Source organism: Colletotrichum abscissum (genome assembly GCF_030869225.1).
Source record: "Colletotrichum abscissum strain IMI 504890 chromosome Unknown Scaffold_1.1, whole genome shotgun sequence".
In the NCBI taxonomy this organism is placed as follows: Eukaryota; Fungi; Ascomycota; class Sordariomycetes; order Glomerellales; family Glomerellaceae; genus Colletotrichum; species Colletotrichum abscissum.
Window position 1 is genome coordinate 900,460 of NW_026849987.1, and position 18,733 is coordinate 919,192.

General features: G+C 53.9%; 8 protein-coding genes across 8 annotated transcripts; 5 read left to right on the forward strand and 3 right to left on the reverse strand.

The window, feature by feature from the left end:
* Nucleotides 1-480: 480 nt before the first annotated feature.
* On the forward strand, nucleotides 481-1,250 carry CABS01_00253 (zinc-finger domain-containing protein; the record flags this gene model as incomplete). The annotated part of the gene is made up of 3 exons (XM_060533635.1): nucleotides 481-756; nucleotides 939-1,106; nucleotides 1,188-1,250. 3 exons carry the CDS (start codon nucleotides 481-483, stop codon nucleotides 1,248-1,250), a joined length of 507 nt encoding a protein of 168 aa, XP_060406149.1.
* Nucleotides 1,251-2,084: 834 nt separating this feature from the next.
* Nucleotides 2,085-2,876, forward strand: CABS01_00254 (uncharacterized protein; the record flags this gene model as incomplete). Its single annotated transcript, XM_060533636.1, has 3 exons — nucleotides 2,085-2,585; nucleotides 2,655-2,717; nucleotides 2,778-2,876. The coding sequence occupies 3 exons, from the start codon at nucleotides 2,085-2,087 to the stop codon at nucleotides 2,874-2,876; spliced, it is 663 nt and encodes a 220-aa protein (XP_060406150.1).
* A 254-nt stretch (nucleotides 2,877-3,130) lies between these two features.
* On the reverse strand, nucleotides 3,131-4,028 carry CABS01_00255 (cleavage and polyadenylation specificity factor subunit 5; the record flags this gene model as incomplete). The annotated part of the gene is made up of 2 exons (XM_060533637.1): nucleotides 3,131-3,423; nucleotides 3,491-4,028. The coding sequence occupies 2 exons, from the start codon at nucleotides 4,026-4,028 to the stop codon at nucleotides 3,131-3,133; spliced, it is 831 nt and encodes a 276-aa protein (XP_060406151.1).
* Nucleotides 4,029-4,932: 904 nt separating this feature from the next.
* On the reverse strand, nucleotides 4,933-5,994 carry CABS01_00256 (fic/DOC family protein; the record flags this gene model as incomplete). The annotated part of the gene is made up of 1 exon (XM_060533638.1): nucleotides 4,933-5,994. The coding sequence occupies one exon, from the start codon at nucleotides 5,992-5,994 to the stop codon at nucleotides 4,933-4,935; it is 1,062 nt and encodes a 353-aa protein (XP_060406152.1).
* A 419-nt stretch (nucleotides 5,995-6,413) lies between these two features.
* CABS01_00257 (uncharacterized protein) lies at nucleotides 6,414-9,456 on the forward strand (the record flags this gene model as incomplete). The annotated part of the gene is made up of 8 exons (XM_060533639.1): nucleotides 6,414-6,977; nucleotides 7,028-7,069; nucleotides 7,102-7,796; nucleotides 7,859-8,261; nucleotides 8,320-8,510; nucleotides 8,567-8,610; nucleotides 8,665-9,003; nucleotides 9,065-9,456. The coding sequence occupies 8 exons, from the start codon at nucleotides 6,414-6,416 to the stop codon at nucleotides 9,454-9,456; spliced, it is 2,670 nt and encodes an 889-aa protein (XP_060406153.1).
* Nucleotides 9,457-13,845: 4,389 nt separating this feature from the next.
* CABS01_00258 (uncharacterized protein) lies at nucleotides 13,846-15,798 on the forward strand (the record flags this gene model as incomplete). Its single annotated transcript, XM_060533640.1, has 1 exon — nucleotides 13,846-15,798. One exon carries the CDS (start codon nucleotides 13,846-13,848, stop codon nucleotides 15,796-15,798), a length of 1,953 nt encoding a protein of 650 aa, XP_060406154.1.
* A 633-nt stretch (nucleotides 15,799-16,431) lies between these two features.
* CABS01_00259 (uncharacterized protein) lies at nucleotides 16,432-16,806 on the forward strand (the record flags this gene model as incomplete). The annotated part of the gene is made up of 2 exons (XM_060533641.1): nucleotides 16,432-16,461; nucleotides 16,555-16,806. The coding sequence occupies 2 exons, from the start codon at nucleotides 16,432-16,434 to the stop codon at nucleotides 16,804-16,806; spliced, it is 282 nt and encodes a 93-aa protein (XP_060406155.1).
* Nucleotides 16,807-17,181: 375 nt separating this feature from the next.
* On the reverse strand, nucleotides 17,182-18,249 carry CABS01_00260 (uncharacterized protein; the record flags this gene model as incomplete). Its single annotated transcript, XM_060533642.1, has 2 exons — nucleotides 17,182-17,798; nucleotides 17,985-18,249. 2 exons carry the CDS (start codon nucleotides 18,247-18,249, stop codon nucleotides 17,182-17,184), a joined length of 882 nt encoding a protein of 293 aa, XP_060406156.1.
* Nucleotides 18,250-18,733: the final 484 nt, after the last annotated feature.

Genomic DNA, 18,733 nt, shown 5'->3' on the forward strand with positions numbered 1-18,733 from the left:
TTTCTATTGGAGTATCGGTTGCATGACGGCACGTGTGTATGACTTTTGATTATCATGTTATGCTTTAAGAGATATGACAAATCCTTAACAAAACTGGCTGTATATCCTTCATGTAAATCATGTGTTTTTGAGAATATTGCTTTGGAGTAGCTGTTCACTGACAGGCATGGCCGACTCAAAATTCGTATTCTAGGGTACTTGGGTGTGAGTGAAATTCAAAAGTACTGGCTTGATTGCCCAGTACCTACCAGACTGACCGTCAGGTCCGTGCTCCCTGGGTGGGTCTGCAACTCGGTCGACGGGGCATCAGTTCTTCCCGACGAATGACAGCAGGTGTAATCAAATGGTTCCGCGAACACCAAGCTATCCCCAGAAACCCGAGAGTAGGTTGAAAGCCAGGACCGGAATCGAATTGACGACCGCCGCTCTCGAATCCGAAGCGAATCCCCACCACTCAATTGAGCACAGCACACCGAAGCCATGTTGTCGGCATCCAGACGAGCAGCGACGAGCGCCCTGTCGCGGCAGCTCCGCGTCGCCTCGAGACCGTTTAGTGTGTCGACGACGGTCCGCACGACCGAGAGACCCGCCGTCGTCGAGAAGAACGAGGCCGCGACGCCCCAGGTCGCCGACAACACCGTCCCCGAGACGGTCGGACAGGCGCCGAACCGGTCGCTTGTCTGGTCGCGCAGCCAAAAGCCCCGCGCCGAGGCCATGACTGGTCCGCGGTTCGAGCAGACTGATTTCGCTCTCCAGGTGAGCTAAGCGACGCCTGCGACCCCTGGGACTGAGTGGAGAGGGTTGAAGAGATGTGAGGACGATGGAGGATGAGGAGTCGAATGGCTTGGAGAGTCAATTGTTGGAGATTCAGCTGCTGAAGAGGGTTGGGAATTCTATCAAGAATCAGGAACTGACGTGTGTCTCGACGACATTTGTAGCCACAACCTCACTCCGCGATGGAGCTCGTTCACAAGGAGCCCGTCCGGTGGACTCACGCCCGCGTCGTGGCGTGCGATGGCGGCGGCGGACCGTCTGGTCACCCTAGAATCTTTATCAACACTGACAAGCCGGAGATTTCGAGCTGCAACTACTGCGGTCTCCCTTTTGTAAGTTGGATCCGACATATCCTGCTATCTGTACACCGCAACGAGTCGAACAATGGGGGAGCTAATTGATGCAACGACTAGGCCAACGAGCACCACCGCAAGCACCTCGAATCCCTCCCCGAGACCTCGTACCCCCTCGCATAGAGCCGGCAATAGCTGTGGATGGTGGAACGGGAGTGTTTGGCTACGGCAACGGCATGAGCAATAGCGGCAAGGGGTCGCCAGCTTTGGGACGAAAAGAGAGAGCGATTAGACACCATGTGCTGTGCGACGGGCTGGAAGCCGTGGGCTGTGTAGATATAGCAGGATCAGAGTTGCTTCGGGTTAAACCAATTTCACAATTTTCATTCAAAGATGAGCAGATGGTTGAGTTTTCGGGTTCTGAGGCGTTGGTGTGGTGCAGAATGACCGCTCTCTCGAAGCATCGGGGGTCCAAATGGCTTGACGGTGTGGACGTTCGCTGTTTAATTTACCGGCATCGTGAGAAGGACGTTGATGAGATGGCAAATGCGGTTTGTCATGGAGACTCATGGCTTTCTTGGCCGTCCCAAGAGTTAGTTATGTTTTTGAAAGATGCATTAGAAGAGGTTGCTGGACAGCGACATGACACAGTTTAACATTCGTCGTGGTGCACTGCAGAAAGTGCCTTGGATTTTACCATGTTTTGCTGCACCATCAACTTCCATGGGCATTGATTCACTCCAATAAGGCGACGGGACACAGAATCCAATACGAAAATCAGAAACCGTTGTCAATGATTTTCAAACAATTTGCTTTGCTCAACAACCCAAAGGGCCCGAGGTCATGGTAGTATTACTTCCTGCATCTTTGCGTGCAGTACCGTACCTCTCTCCGGAATCGTCCAATCTGCTGCTTTCCCAAGGTAATCTGACCTCACTTTATCCATCAAACCTGCCCCACCAGATTGGAGACCAGCGCGGCGCCCGCATCATTTTCCACACTCCAAGCACGACCACAATGTCTCCGACGACACCACAAACCAACCGTACCCAAACCTCACAGACGACGACCCTACTCATCCTCTGCTTCATCATTATCTGCCTCTTCCCAAACCTATTTCACTTTCTCTGGAACCTGCCTCTTACAGCCCTAGGCTACGCATTCTCAACGAGTAGCAGCAGCAGCAGCAGCTCAAAACCCCCACGTCATACCCCACCAACTACAACAACCATGACGGGCTCCTGGTTCCAAAAGCAGTTCTCCCTGCCCGCCCGCTCGCGCGGCTCCTACCTCATCACGGACGAGATCGTCGGCGCCCTCCCGGAGCTCAAGAACTACAAGGTCGGCATCCTCCACCTGTTTGTCCAGCACACGAGCTGCGCCCTCAGCCTCAACGAGAACTGGGACGACGACGTCCGCGCCGACATGAGCGACGCGCTGGACCGCATCGCGCCCGAGGCGGGGCCCAAGGGCCAGGAGCTGTACCGTCACAGCGCCGAGGGTCCCGATGACATGCCGGTGAGTTTGGTTTCTTTTTAATCTTTCGGTGCTACAGTGTGGTGATCTGATGTCATGTGTCACACACAGGCTCACATCAAGAGCGCTCTCGTTGGCGCGAGTGTTACCATCCCGATCAAGGATGGCAAGTTGGTAAGTCTGATCACAGGAAAAGTCGAAATGGTGGATTTCCGGCTCACTTACATTGTCTAGGCTACCGGAACCTGGCAAGGAATCTGGTACCTGGAGTTCAGGGCCAGCAAGCACCAGCGCCGCCTGGTGGCCACCATCCAGGGAGAGCCCAAGGCGTGAGTTTCTTAGGTGTTATGCAGATAGACTGAGAACATGGAATGGAAAAAAAAACGTCACCAATCCCACTTCCAAACAATGAATACCATTCTATGTGGTGTCGATCGACGCAAATATCGCGTCAAACCTGTTGTACAGTCCTACCGGTCTACTTATGGCACTTTTGTGACCTACGCCAAAACGCCTCGCCCCTGATCCCTTTTCGTGAGAAGCCCTTCCTCCCTTTCTGTGTCCGCGATTCGCGCGACCCGCAACTCTTACTGCTGCTGCTGCTGCTGCTCGCCGTTCTCTTCTTCGTCTCCCTTGGCCTCCTGCATGTCCGTGTCGTCGCCGCTCGCCAACACCTTTGTTCTCGGAACGTACCCTTCCGGTGCACTCGCGCCGGGCGTAGCAGCGACGATGTTGCCGTTCTCGTCGACGAACTCAAAGTTGTATCTGCTGAGGAGGTGGGGGATCGCCGAGAGCTGGGGGCCGTATCTCGCCGTGTTGTCGTAGAGCTCGAAGAGGGGGACTGCGAGGAGTTTCATGTTCTTGGGGACGCTGAGCACCTCTGTTGGGGGACATGGGTTAGCAAAAAGTGTTGCTGCTGTTGCTGTCAAGGGTTTTCATTAACATACTGCTCTTGGGCAACTGGATAAAGTAAAGCTTCTTGCATTCCTTTGGCCGAGTCACATGCGCCGGAACAAAGGGGTACATGAAGGTCTCAAAGTTGGGCCGCCACCACTGGGCCAGGCAGTCGCCAACCTGCCAGTCAGCGGGCTCCTCGCCCTCGCCGATGCGGCCGACGGGGGCGAGGCGCTCATCGAGGCGGGCCTTGAACCCTTCAACCTCGTCGTCCTCGGGGCGGAGGTAGTCTCCGGGGAGCTTGAAGAAGGCGTTTGCGATTTGCAGCATGAGGATGTGCGGGTGGTTGTGCTCGTGGCAGACGAGGATGCCCTCGCAGGTGCGGCGCATGCCGTGCTGGGTGTAGTGCTCCTCGAGGCGCTTGAGGCGGGCGATGACGGAGGGGTCCTCCTCGGGCTGGGTCTCCTTGACGCCGAAGGTATAGTTGGAGAGCGGGTAGAGGCGGATCGTGTCTGGTTGGTTTGAGTTGAAGGAGAGGGGGATGATGGGCGCGTGGCCCGATTGCAGGGCCGTGGTTGTAATTGTCGACATTATGGCTGTCGTCCCTATGTGTGTGTTCTTGTGTGAGTATCGTGGGATGCGCGCGGCGGGCGGGAAATGCTTGTAGGAAGTTTTGTAGCTGATAACCAGGTTCGGTCTTGGTAAGGAAGGCGCGTTGGACAGGGCTGGGAAAGCTGAGCTAAAGCACGTAGGTGTTGGAGCTTCCACGATTCGACTAGGAGGCACGGGCTGGCTAATGAGGAAGGCGGTGGGGGCTGAACCCCTGATACCCCGGCCCCACCATCCGGACCTCCTTCACCGAGGAAAGCGGCCCAACTCCGACGACACGCCTTGCTGTATTTTGCACAGCGAAGCATGAGTTAATTACTCCGTGCATTTATCCCACCACTTATGTCTGATGGATCGAGCCTATTCAACAAGAATATTTGGAACTTTTATCCCAATCATATTCTGGAGGACTTCCGTGCCAAATGAAATGAAGCCCCTGCCCTTACGTACATACGGCGCGTATATTACTGTGTTCTCCCGCCAATATTATCGCAAGTACCAGTGGCAAGCTACCTTAGTTAAATCCCGAGTTACAAGTGAGAAATCATGCATTGCTTGCATGACCGGTACAACTATCTTCGTGGCTGTCTCTCTCCTTTTGCTTAGGATACCTGGATAAACCAATGAGATGTCAGTAGCCTGAATAAAGTAACACGCCTCACATTTTACAATTTCTCAAGGACATGAAAAAACTAGGTAACTTTGAATTCAGGCAGCCTGATTATCAGCTAGGTATGTGTTTAAGAGTGATGTTTCCCTCCCAAGCCGAGTCGTCGGCGCATCTCAAACGATGCAGTAACTTTCTGTCTCATAACTTCTTAGAACTCCAGCTCCCCCAGCTTAACTGAATCCATGAAATGGATTTCAGACTCCCCGAACACACAGCTCATTTTCTTCTTCCTTTACCAGCCATCTTCTTCTTCAGTTCTCGCAGGCGTGTAACGGCTCTGGTAAGCACGAAAAGAGCGTATGGGCCATGTCCATCCATGTTTTCGCTCGCATTTCGCTTTATCGCCATATACTCGCTCCTCTCTTCTCCTTGCTCGCCGATGGGAACAATGATACCTGCATATCTGCAGAGAATTGCATTGAGTATCATACGGCAAGTTCTGCCATTGCCATCTTGGAATGGGTGAATTTGGACAAATTCCAGTGAGTACTTTGAAGCTATAGAGAACGGGTCGATGAAGCCTCGTGTTTCGGCGAGTGAGATATCTTCCTTGAGTTTCTCGCAGAACTCTTTCATCTTGCGCGGCACGAATTGAGGAACTGTGAACATTGTCGAGCCAGCTCCAACTGCAACATCCCGATAGATGCCACCATATTTCTCAGGTGCAACGTCATCCATGCCCTCTTGGACGTTTGGGATACCCTTGGTGAGGATTCGATGTGTTTCTTTGATGATCTCCTCGGTGAGATCTTCTCGCAATACGACAAATGTATGTATGAGGTATTGAAAAGCGCGCGCGTGCTGAATGATTTCTCTTCGTCCGCGGAGAACATACTGCGCCGGCATGTCCTTGAGATTGCCTTCTTTTCGATACATCTCCAGCAATTCGCTTTCGTACTCAGGAGTACGCTCAGGAATGTCGGTGACATCTTCGCCGGAGAAGATCTTTCGGCAGAGGTGAACTGTGATATCCCAGCCAAGACCAGCTCTCTCAATCATGTTAGAGCCAAAGATAGCACGAATTATCGCTTCGTGTGTCTCTTTGAGTATCGTATCTGCATGATCGTTCTCTGCTGAATTCTCTTGTATTGCTAGAAGCCAGTTTGAAGCTTTTTCGAACAGCTTCTTTGGATTATCGTCGCTTGAATATTGTAGATAAACGTCATCGGCTCTGATCGTCATAGAAAGAGTTTCTGACTTCTCATTCTGATCATTATCATTCCCAGATGATCTCACCGGCCAGCCTCTTGATATGGTGGAGTGGAGGTGTTGGCGCATGATTGTTCGTTCTATTGGGTCGGGGGATTTCAAGGTCGAATAGATCGCGAAGAGACTTGCGTCGATTGTGTTTCTTCTTCGGTGAAGACATACTGAGAATCTTCAAATAATAGTCAGCAAGTGATCTCCGAAAGAAAGAAAAAGCGTGAGTCAATCTGTGAAATGCTATTTTGCGGAGATAGCTTACCTTGACGGAGTGCGTAGGTTGTTCGTTCTCAGGTAATGTGCAAAGAGAAAGGAAGTGGGATTTGAGTTTGTAGTCAAGGTGCGTATGCAAAGAAAGCAGAGGACTTTTGAATTCTCATCAGGGAAGGCAGAAGCCCGCGAGGTTTTGCATGGTGCTTTTTGGGAAAGAATTAACCAGGCCGCAATTCGTCATTGGTGTTCTGAGAAGTCCTGAATCCGGCAAGAGCACTGCCATGAATGCTATCCTGGACGAGGAAAGAGTTCCTCTCACCAACTGTATGCGGACCTGTACGGTCGCCGTTGCCAAGATTTCGTGCAACGGCTCCAATGATACTGCCAAGAAGTATCGCGCCGAGATTGAGCTCGTTACTCAGGCTGAGGGGACTGCTGAGGTCGTTGCCCTTCACCGCGACATCCTTGACAACAGGGGCAAGCTCTCTCCGGACATCAAGAATGCGGACAGCGACGCTGGGATCGCATATTCCATTCTGAAGGCCGCCTACCCACAGCATACTGATATGCAACTCAGAGATGTCGATCCTGTTGTTCTTGCCAATTTTGTCAAGGTGCGAGAGGTGATTGGCAAGACCAAGGTGATTGAAGAAGCAGAGTGCGCTCCTTTTTACGCCGGAATCTCGGCCTTCGTGGAATCGGAGAAGAAGCGAAACAAATCTCGCACGGAAGGCGATGGTGCTGAACCTGAGGAGCTGGAGATGGCCTACTGGCCCCTCATCAAGGTCGTGCGGGTCTTCCTGAAGTCAGAGGTCGTTTCTACCGGAGTAGTCATTGTGGATTTGGTACGTGGATACAAACCTCTACGTTGATATTGCTACTGACACTAAAATAGCCTGGAGGACGCGACTCGAATGCTACTCGCGCGGCAGTCGCTGTACGTTGATGGGCGACAACTTCAAGCAACAGCTCAAATACGATGGCGCGCACAACAACATCACCTTCATCTGTACCAAAGCAGACGACATTTCCCTGGATGAAGCGGCCCTGAGTCTTAGCATTGTAGACCTCATCGCGAAGGAGCAAGAGCGCAAAATTGGAATGGAGAGTGAAATCGAGCGCAAGAGGGGCGAACTCAAAAGCCTTGAGCTCCAGAAAGCGAGCGCTCAGGAGAAGTACAGCATCATCGGCAATGACTTTGATACTTGGCATGGACTTTACAGACAGGTTTCCAAAGGGCATACGACCTTTGCTCCCATGGAATCTCCCCGCAAGAGGAAGCGTTCTCGACCTCAGCGTGAGAAAGAGCCTGCAATTGCCAAGAAGGTGAAGAAAGAGCCTGGTCAAAGCGACACTGACGAAAGCAGTGATGACTCGGATCTCGATGCTGTTGAGTCTGACGACGATGACTTGGAGGGTCGCCCTGAGCCTTTTTCAATCGAGGAGACGCGCAACAAGCTTGAAGAGCTGAAGGCGTCGAAGAAGGCTGCCAGGGAGGAGCGGAAGAAGATTACTCGGCAGATGACGCAGATCAAGAAGGACATCAGGGACCTCAGCAAGCAGCGTTCGGCTGTGAAGATCCAGATGTACCGCTACTGCATCCAAGGACGCAATGATTACTCCCGCCAGGCGATCAAGGAGGACTTTGCGTTTGGTCTGAAGGAGTACGTATTCATACGGACGTCATCCAAGAAGGGCATCACTAACAAAAATGTCTGATTTACAGGTTTGATGAAGAGCTTCTCGCCGAACAGGAGGGAGAGATGCGAACTCGCCAGCAGGTTGAGGTCGTGAGCCCCGATTATGAACAGATTGGTAGAGTTTTACCAGTCTTCTGCATCAGCAGTCGGGGCTACCAGCAGTTGAGAGGAAGGATGAAGAAAGACCATCGTGTTGTAGGCTTCACTTCTCTCGATGATACTGGGGTTCCTGGTCTTCGTGACTACACCCTCGAGCAGGCCGCGGCTATCCAGGCTAGCCACTTTCGCCATCATCTCAGCGAGATATGCCGTCTTCTGGGGGCCCTCGACCTCTTTTTTGCAGGGGACGTCTCCAACCTCAAGCTCTCCGAAAATGAGAAGAAGCAGGAGACTCAGAGCTTGGGAGTTGCTTTGACCAAGCTAGGAAAGGTACCCGCGAAAGCGATCATACTGCAAGCCATTGAAACATTACTAACTATGTCTCCAGGCCCTCGGTGAGGCTGTTACAAAGTGCATGGAGGATTGCAAGTCAGTCGTTAAGGTGAAGGTCCTGAAGAAGACCGGCAAGGGTGCCGTGAAAGCCTCTGACAAGGCCGTTACTACTGCCGAAGGCTGGGGTGCGAAGCACGATGCCGGAGGTCTTCGCTATGGAACCTGTAAGGCTACTTGCCGTCGCTAGTAAGTCCTGCCTCGTGACAACCCCCTTTAAGAAGCGTGGCTCTAACGTAAAGCAGTGGCGTATTCAAAGGCGCAGCGGGTGCCCGTGACTTCAACGAGGGTAAGCTCTGTCTAATATGATTTGTCTGAACCGAGGGAATCTAATATGCAGCAGATCTTCTCAAGCCTATGAAGAATTATACTGCCCAGGAGTGGGACTCGGCCTTCAATGGCCGCTTGCCTGAGAAGATTGCGACACTTGCCGCGTCTTCCAAGCAGCTGATTAACTCGTTCCACGAGCGCATGAAGGACAGACGGTTTCTTGTCGAGAACAACGATTTAGTGAACGGCTTCCTCGTCGTGATTCTGGCCGCACAGAAGGAGAAGCTCGCTCATATAGCTAATGAGCACCAAAAGCTGGTCAAGACCGCACAAAAGGATGCCAATCGTCTTTTCGGCCCTGTTGTTCAGCGAGCCATGAATGAAGCCTACCAAGGCTGCGTCGACCTGAGAGGTGAGCGTTGCGAATTCTTGGAGGCATACAGACATCAAGCTAACCGAGCTCAACTCCACAGGAACCGGATCCTTCCTTCTAATGAAAGACCTCATGAAGGAACATGTCGAGTCCCAGAAGTCTACCATGTTCAAAACCGCCGCCGGAGATGTGGAGAAGGCCGCCAACACAATGCTGAGCACCCTTGAAAAGACAATCCCCGACGACACGAATGGAGTTGTGAACGCCATGCAGGAGGACTACATTGGCCTGATTGGAGAGGTGGCTACCACGGCTGACTTACGCGCCCGAAAGATCTTGAGCCCCGTGCTCCGTGACTTTTACATGAAGCTGAATGCCGCCCTGGATCCTATCGAGGAGGAAATCGTCGTCCATGAGCCCATCGATCTTGAGCTCGACATGGGAGATGGCAGTGACGACGAATACCGGCCCGATGAAGATATGAGTGATTGATCACGGGATTATTGACCTTGCAAGGGATGTGACATTGGAATCTGTCTTTTGACCCTATGGATTGCGGGATATGGGTACTCGGACTTGTTGCTTGATGATACTTGCTCTTCGATCAAAGCACGCTAGGTCTCGGTATGAAGATTCTGAGGGGCTATGGGGCAACCGCCTGCTTAGGCACCGAGATAGGATTCTGATAGGAATAAAATGTATGAACAAGGAAACACTGCGCAGATGTGATGAAGCCCATTGATCGAGCGGCAATGACAACCACTCTGAGGGTTGGAAATTGTCTCTCATCCGCTAGACTGCGGTGATAAGCAGCGAGCATTTACACACGAGCTATTACGTGTCTGGTCTCCCTTGCTTTACTCAGTGGATGAATTCTTCGTCGCCAACGTCGGTAGTTATCAAAGTATCATCAAAAAACAATCTCCGGTTCGAGCGTACCTGGCTGCAGCCGGCGAAGTAAGTGTATGTAAGGTACGGCACGTGGCTACCAACCTTACTGTCTTACAACTCCCAGGTGCCTATAAACAAACCTCGGAAGCCGAAGCAATTTTCATGAGACTGCTTTCACTATCAATCGCTCGATGCCTTCTCACCTTAGTGAGAATGTCATCAATGAAAGCAGATAAACAAAGACCGGCCAATATGACATAACAAACACCAACGGGACTCAATTCGGTCGGTTCCGAGCGTCCGGCGGCCGAAGAGGCCGCGTCCCCGGATAACCCTTGCAGGCAAAGCCGTTGAGAACACGGCAGCGGCTGCGGTACGTAACACGATAGCACGCGGGAAAGGCTCATAAAGGCCCCAGGTCAGGACAGGTAGGTATGACCGCACCGTGCAGCGGTTGACAGCGGGAGAGCGGCGGTGCCCGCCTAGGAAACTCTCCGTTCTAGAGCGGCCAGACGGGACCTTTTTTTCTGCAGTACCTAGGCACGGAAGAGACATACAGACGTTGATCAGGCGGCGCGAGCAGAGCAAAACGGGCCTGGGCAAAGGAGGAAACATGACTGCTCACACCCGGCAATTGGGATGTTTCGTCTCGTTGTGTGGCGTGGGCTTTCCCATTGGTGTTTTAACTCCATCTCTTATAGGTAGATACACCGCCATAAGCACCCGCCACTGAGACGTTGCACTCGCATATTAACTAGGCATTTCTCGGTGTGACCAAGGCCATGAGGTTTTCCCACCCTGCGCCCCCAAATACTCAATGCGCAATGCGAGCAGCAAAAGTCCATACATTGCCGTGTAAGCGAGAGAGCATTGCATCACCACCCGCGTAAAATAAATTGGAAAAGAGGTACAGGCAAGGGTGGGATGAAGTGGGACCGCTGTTGAGAAATGCGAGTCATCAATAAGTCCGAAAGGCAAGGCAAGGGAAAAAAACCTCAAAGTCTGTTTTTTTCAGCTTTGGGGATCTCGTGACAGTCGTGGAGCCCGATGTCCCCGTGGAGGACAAGTCACGGGGTTCCGGGACCGGTGAGAGGGGCGGCCAGTCATGCGCCGCGGGGGTGACGGCCGCGTGACACCCTAAGAGCCGGACTCGGTCAAGGAAAGAAGGCCAACGTCCGGCGGGGGTGAAGGAGGGGAGGGCCACGGGGGTGTTCGAGTCTCGACGTGGGAGGTTCCCTTGCCCGAGGCAACCACTTGGCACCACTTGCTCGCCAACGAACCTGAGCAGGGCGGCACGGCGCAACACTACGTCGCCCAAGAATGCCACCTTATCTACTGTATGTACCAGCGGAGGTGTCTAGGAAAGTATGTCGGAAAGTCAAATTCTATGCTTCCCACCTTCTCACCCCCATCCATGCTGGCGACCTTGTCCCGTCGTGGGGCCTTTCTTCGTCAATGACCTTTGACGTCGATGTGCCCCCTCGTTTTTTCGAGTTGTACAACGGTGAAGCCTGCCAATGGACGTCGCTCTTCTTTGTGTTGGAGGGGTGTTGCGCGGCTTCTCGTCTGAAGGATAGGCAAGATAAGTCAAACACAACTTCATCCAAAACAGACCCCGCGTTATCAGCGAAAGCTAGAGCCAAATTGATGTCGTTCTCGGGGATACTGCATAATAGTTTGCTGGAGCAGTTTGGCAACTTGCGATTTGTGTTTGTGAGCGGCCGTCTCGAGAGGGTGACCTGTAAGCGCGTGTAAGTGTCATGGAATGACCCACAGTTCGTAACCGCCCATCATGCCCAAGCATGGCCGCAATACACGACAAGCCACAAGAGGCTTTGATTGATTGCGGATTCGTGAGTAGACGTTGAGAAGGGCATTGCCGGGTGCCGAGATCGGTTGTTAGCTCGAGGGTTGCAGCAATCGTCGCGACAGTTGCTGCTAGGCTATGGATTGAGTTGAGCTTTTGGCCTTCTTGATGGATTGTCAGGTCAGAGTGCCAATGTCATGGCCAGCGCAGTGCCATTGCGGAGCTGAGAGTACTTAGTCCAAGTCTGATGCTGAACGGGGATCGGCGGTTTTTGGGAGGCTTGAACCACTGAAAACCTAATGCGACTTGGTAGGAGCCAGAACACGAGCCTGTCGGACCAGTGAGGTGTGACAGAGAAGACAGCTCATGGCATAACTGAGTGATAGAAAGGCACATGAAGAGATTTCCATATGCATGTCAGTGCTAGGGTAGAATGCAGCGAGACGGGACGGGGTGGCCGACGGTGGATGGAGTCTGATGGAGTTGGACTAGGCATTCAACCGTTCAGACTCTCAGACTCTCAGGTCCGGTCATGTAAGTAGCACAAAGTGCCTGCAGCTGCCGGGTTCCGACTCCCAGGTTGCGTGGTTTGAGATGAGAAAAGAGAAAAAGCAATGAGCAAATTAAACATGTTCTGGGGGAGAATAGCCACGTGCCTGTCTTCAAGAAGCAATTCGATGTATGGTTCGGTGAGGAAAGCGCCGTTGACACCCGAATGACATGAGGCGTCCAACGTCCAACGTCGAGGGTCAAACGATGCGTGGGATCAGTATTGCATAATACGAAAGCAGGCGCAGACCATCAGCACCGAGAAAGAAGCAGCCCGGCAGACAACCAGCTCTCTGAGGGGTTTTCATGCCCCGGGCTTGACTCTTGAGAGGCAAGAGCGACTGCAAGGCTTGACTCTTTCCAACTTAGAGGGGACTTACTGCAGTAGGTTGTAAGGGACGAGGCAGGCGTGGGAGGGCAAGGGGAAGGAGAAGAGGAAGGGGGGGGCTACCTGCCTTAATCACCCCTGTCTGCTTGGCAATGCCGGTACGTACCTGCCGCCCACCCCGAGATTCCAAGAATCGGAAGCCCGCGCGCGCGCCCACCCAAAAAGATTCCATTTGGCTTTCCATTGCAGAGAGACGGGGGGGAGACAGAGGGGCGGAACCTCCCAAAAGGCCATGTCCCACGTCTTCCTTTTCGATGGTGAACCACGCATCCGACCCGACCCAAAATCCAGACAGCGGGGATCGGGGACACCATCTTTGAGGGTGTTCTAGGCCTCACAAGTACATATTCCCGCCACAACCACCACAGAGATACTTGCAGATTGGCACTCCCGGGTCCTGCTCCTGTACGGATACCGCCCAAAAGAATTAACCCACATCCATCGCACATTGGATTTGCACATTTGCACATCGGCCGCTTTGGACCGACCACACACACAACACACGCACACCCACCACGCGCTTGACTCCCCACGCACAATTCATCTCTCGTGTCTTTCTGCACAAACTCCCGCAGACAAGGCACCTACGCAGTATCCCTCCAGTCTGGTCTTACCTTTGGGTCTCGCTTGGATTGACTTGTCCAGTCCAGGTTGTTGTCTTGCCCAGTCCTGGCAGGTTTTTATCTAATCTTTTCTATTTACCTCAGATTCTGGCCTGATCCGAGACCACAATCCAATCCACACACCCCTCCCCGGGCCCCCGACTTTCCTATTGATCATCTCTCTCCGCGGGGAAGAGAGACACACACGCACACACACACAGAGCACCGCACACCACACAACCACACACATTCGCACACAGAGAAACATTCCCCAAACGCGTTCATCTGCAACCTGAACCTCTTTCTCTCCTTCCGCCGCCGCCCACCCCAGTGTGTCTCTGTCAACACCCTTTGCGCCTGTGCGCCTGTGCGCCTGTGCCTCTGTGCCTGTGGTCTGGACGCAACCGTAAATCGCCCATCCCGAACAAACATTGGACGCCGCCGACCATTTCGCCGCAACCTCGACCCAGACGCCTTGCGTCATGCCCACGCCCAGGAACCCATTGGCCCACCTCCACGCCCCGATTCCTGACCCTCGTTCCTCTAGGTATCGGTCTATCCCCTAGTCGCCGCTACCGCTACCGCTGTCACTGGCACTCTCCGTCTTGCAGTTGCTGTTGCTGCCTCTGCCGGCCTTGAGCGACATGGTTGACATGGACGATGCGACGAGGCTCATCGGAGACCTGCATCAGAAGCTAGCCGACCTCGACCACAAGGTTGCAGCCTACCGCCAAGACATGGCCCTCGAGTTCCATAGATACTCCCACCAACTGCTCCAAAACATCCCACAACACACCAAAGCCGAGGTTGCTCGTCAAGTTGCCGCTTCCTTCGACAACTACTCAGCTCTACGCCCTGCTCTCGGCCAGAGTCTCACAACTCCCCTGCGAGAAACTGACCTGCCTGACTCACCGCCGCCACCACCGTCTATCAACGATACCGAAAACCTCACCGAAGGCCACAGCAATCCCGGCAACCCCCGCGAACCTCCGCCGCCATCGTCCACCTCTACGTCCACATCCACGTCTACGCCCCCATCCGTCCTTCCCTATGCCGGCACCGCTGCCCTAACCTCACCCGACAGCGTTTATGATCGGGAAAGGGATAGGGGTTTCCACGGTCTCTTCACCCCAAGCTATCTGCCCCTGCTGGATAGCTCACACGAGACTCCTGCTCCGGCAGCAAATCAGTCACCAATCCTCTTGCCAGCTTCAACCTCTGCTGCTACTACTACGCAAGACGACATGGGTCGTCGCAAGTCCAGTCAGACTCGGGAGCAGCCTGCGATCCAGGTGTCGGTCGCCGCGACCCAGACGCCTGAGAGGCCGAACCACGAACGCCGGGCGACTGATGACACGACGTCTTCTGGAGCTTCGGAGCAGAGCGAGTCCAAGGTGCGCCGCAGCGCCTTGAGAAGAAGCTCGAGTGGAATCAAGCCACCTGCCAGCCCTAGGCGAGTGCGCTTCGAGTTCGAAGGAGGAGAGGTGCTGCCTACAGCCTCACCCCAGTCATCGGAGCCGTCCCTCGTACAGTCGCACACCCTTGCCAACTCGAGGTCACCGCCTCCACCAGAAGATGAGTCAATGAGCGTCGAATCCTTGCTGGGCCCAGACGAAGACGACAGCGGCCCGCCGCCAAAGAAAGTCTCTTCTTCACAAGCACTTCGCGCTCTTTCTCGAGCTCCCTTGGATGCTAATACAGTTTGGACCGTTGTAAATGCCGAAGCCCAGGATAAGGAAAATGGTAGTATGGCAACATCGGATTCAGAAACGTCATTGCAACCGAGCGACAGTATCGGAACACTCCCGAAACCTCAATCACCACCAAAAACCACCTTGGTCGAGCGCAAACGAACCCCCGAACCATTGCGGTCTGCTTCTCCGGAGAGAGTCAGCCGGAGGGATGATGATGAGGACAGCGACGGCAGCTCTTCGGATGACGGCTTCCTCGCCATGGCAAAGCCAAAGTCCTTTGCCAACAAGAAAGCAATTCTTTCACCGTTATCACGCTCACCAACTAGAACGGCCACTGCGCCTTACAGCCCTACTCGAGACAAGTCAGAGTCGCACAACGAGGATAAGTTGGTGACACAAAACGATGGGCTGGACGACGACGATGACGACGATGATATGTTCCATTTCGAAGGACTCAGTGCGCCACCAAAGCCCCGAGCTCGACCAGCTCCGATACAGGAGGAGGAGGATGAAGAAGAGGAAGAGGAAGAAGCTGAGTCGAATGGGCCAGTTACCCAGACCCTATACTCGACCTCGCCTGCTGTGTCTATCCCGAAGCCAGTTGAGCCAGCGATTCCGGCACATCTCATTTCAGGCTCGGTTGGATCTTTCAGAGGCCGCCCTGTTATCATGCCTGTTGTGAAGAATCCTGATGTATACCAACAGGCAGCATCGCTCGGCGATGTCAGCAGCTTCATCGGAGGACTGGACGGACGCAGCGGCGTTGACGACGGGGATCTCAGCAGTTACCGTGCCAGTGTCGGGCAGGCATTGTTTTCGGGAACTCCTCGAAGTCTGACGGAACGAATGATGATGGAGGAAGCACAGAGTCAGAGACGGGCAGCAGCGCAGCGACCTCAATAAGGGTAACGCGTCACTGCGCTCTTTTCCCTCCGTTTATGTATATGTTACGGGTATGGGGCAATTGTAGAGTTCCGGAAGTCTGTACATAGACTAAGCTTCGGCGTTTAGATGCATTATGGCTGGGCAACTAGGAGGGTGTGGCATGCCGAGGCCTTTGGCAGGATGGTTTGGAAGGTCTAGGACGGCGGCACAGGCATCATTCGTACATGGCATACCCGCATCATGGTAGTTTATAAACCACAAAACAAACGCCTACGGGCTGTTGAAAAGAGACAGGAGGATACATTCGCACTGCTTGATTCGATGGAATGGTGAAGGGTGGATGTCGGCTCAACCCTCGTTCTGGTCACGGCGTTGAGGTTCCTCTCGGGCTCTGTCAGATCGGGCTGTTTGGGACCCACACCAAAGCCCGGACGGGACCTGAGCAAGTGGAAAAAACCTGCGCCGAGCCTCCGACTCTCCCGCCCAATCCCCGGGCGCGTCCAATCCCGCTGCAGATGATTCCCAGGTGGTGCAGCTGGGGCCAAATGCAAGAGCTCCCATCCCATCATCCCGCGAGTCAACTTTGCCATCGTCATCGACTCCCAATTGCACAACCACCACAACCCACGATCACCACGCAAAACAGTCATAATGGGCGGCCTTAATCTCGAAGTTTTCAAGGTGAGATTTAATTGAGTTCTTGTCCCCATTGATCCCGTCCTGCACAACGACTTCAGAGACCTCTTGACTGACATGGCGCCACCACCACAACAGTTTGGCATGTATGTCATGTTCCCGATCGGCGTCATGTACTACTTTGGCACGAACCTCGACAACCGATTCGCGGTGCCCGAATTCTGGCCCAAGGCCGAGCACTCGCACAAGATCCCCTTTGACCGCGACGAGATCAAGAGCGAGTACATTCGTCTGGCCAAGAGACAGCGGGCGTTTGACGAGATCAAGAGGGAGAGGGAGGCTGCGCAGGCTGCGCAGAACCCCGCGGCTTCGAACGCGGAGCAGTCATGAGGGTGTTTAGTCACTCATGGACGGAAAAGAGGCACATTTTGATTTCGATTCACGCCCGGGACTCAACATTTGAGAAGGGGTCCGAACGGATCGAGATTTTGCGCTGTATCATATAGGCGTTTTGGGCGGTCAAAAGAAGAACGTTCTTGGGCTTTGGGAAATTTGTCATGCGATTTAACGCGGAGTTTTGGGCGGAAAGGATATCATTCCTGGGGGTTGATTCGGATTCTCGGGTTGCACCCCCGACAACGCCCCTCTGAGGATTCTATCACTACTTGTATTATGTTTTTTTTTCTACATGTTGTACACGAAAATATGGTATCCTACGACAAATGTACATCAATATCGAAGAGTCGGGCCTATAAGTCCCAACATCTACGAGTCGAGGTTCTCCTCGATGCCGGACCACTGCTCCTCCGGGATGTCGCCCCGCGTGGGGTTGCCGTACACGGCCTGCACCTCGGGGAACTCCTGTAGCGCGGCCAAAAGCTCGCTTAGCGTCGTGGCTTCGAGTCCTTCGTCAATCTTGACCTTTGTGTCCTCGTTTGCGTTCCAGATGATTTCGGAGCTGAGCAGCTCGAGCTCAAACTTGGGGCCCACACCATTGACGACGGCATTGGTCATGTTGGGTTGCGTCCAGACGACAAGGTTGCCCTCCTCGTCGGCCTCGAGGTCCTCGGCGCCGCACTCGATGGCGTCGTCCATAATGTCGTCGATACCCACGGGGGCACCACCTTCCTTTGCGGCAAAGACGACGCGGCCTAGGCGGGTGAAGAAGAAAGTGGCGGCGTTGGCGGTGCCCTTGTGTTTCTTGACGAGGACTTTGAGGTCTTGGAGGGAGCGGGCCTTGCTCTCGGTCTCGACTTCGATTATGAGGGCGACGCCGGGCGGGAGGATGGCTTCGAGGGTGAGGGATTCGAGGGAGGCGCCTGAGGCGGAGCGGCCTTGACCTCGTGCGATGGCGGAGTCAATTACGGCTTTGGGGACGCCGTCTTGGACAGAGGGTTAGCTAATTTGTGTGCTCTGTGGACGAATGCGGGTTCGTTTTTGTGAAGGGGGTACCTTTCTTCGCATTTGCGACTGCTGTGACGAGTTGAGGGTTGTTGTCGGTTCCGTGTACTACGTGGCAATCGTAAGCTTTTGCGATGCAAGGGCCGGTGGTGCAACGTGGGACGCACGCCTAGAGTAGAGGGCAATCGTCTTGGAGTGCTGGCTGCGCATGTTGTTCTTTTGCGCGTCGGCGGCGCCCTTCTTGTGCTTGATCTTGGACCACTTGTTGTGCCCGCTCAATGCGACGGGCGTCGTCGAGAGCGGACGCAGGCATTGGCAGCAGAACGTTGTGGTGGTGGGCTGAGCTCGAGGTCTTGGGATGGCGGTTCGAGGGACGGCGACCGCGATGCGCGATGCGATGGTCCGGACGGGGCCGGAGGCGAACGGGCGCATAGTTGATAACGGAAGGGTATATGCGGCGATCTCGCCGGTAGGTTATGGGTTCTCTAGAACGGATTCGCGGCCAAAGTCTGGAGCTTTCAATGTCTTGTCTGGTTCATGTCATGTTTCTGACCGGAACACACTTTCTGCCACACAGACGGGCGGGAGCGATTGAGAGCTCGGAGCTTCCTCGAAAATTAAGTGGACCCATCCGGTCCGTCTGATGTGTGGCTGCTTATTGGTTAAACCCTTGACTTTTGACAATTCACACTTTGAGGTGGTACGGCTGAGCCACAGCTGGTGCCTCAAAGTGATATGTCATGGCTCTCGTTCCCCCCTGATGGAGAGCTTGGGACAGACCCGCCGGGGGGTAGCCGCCCCTAATTCCATGGGGCTCACCTTGAACCATCCTGTACCTGACCGCATGCCTGTCCTGTCCCTCAACCTGTCCCCAATAACCCACCCTTCGACAACACATCCGACGAAAAGGGAACAA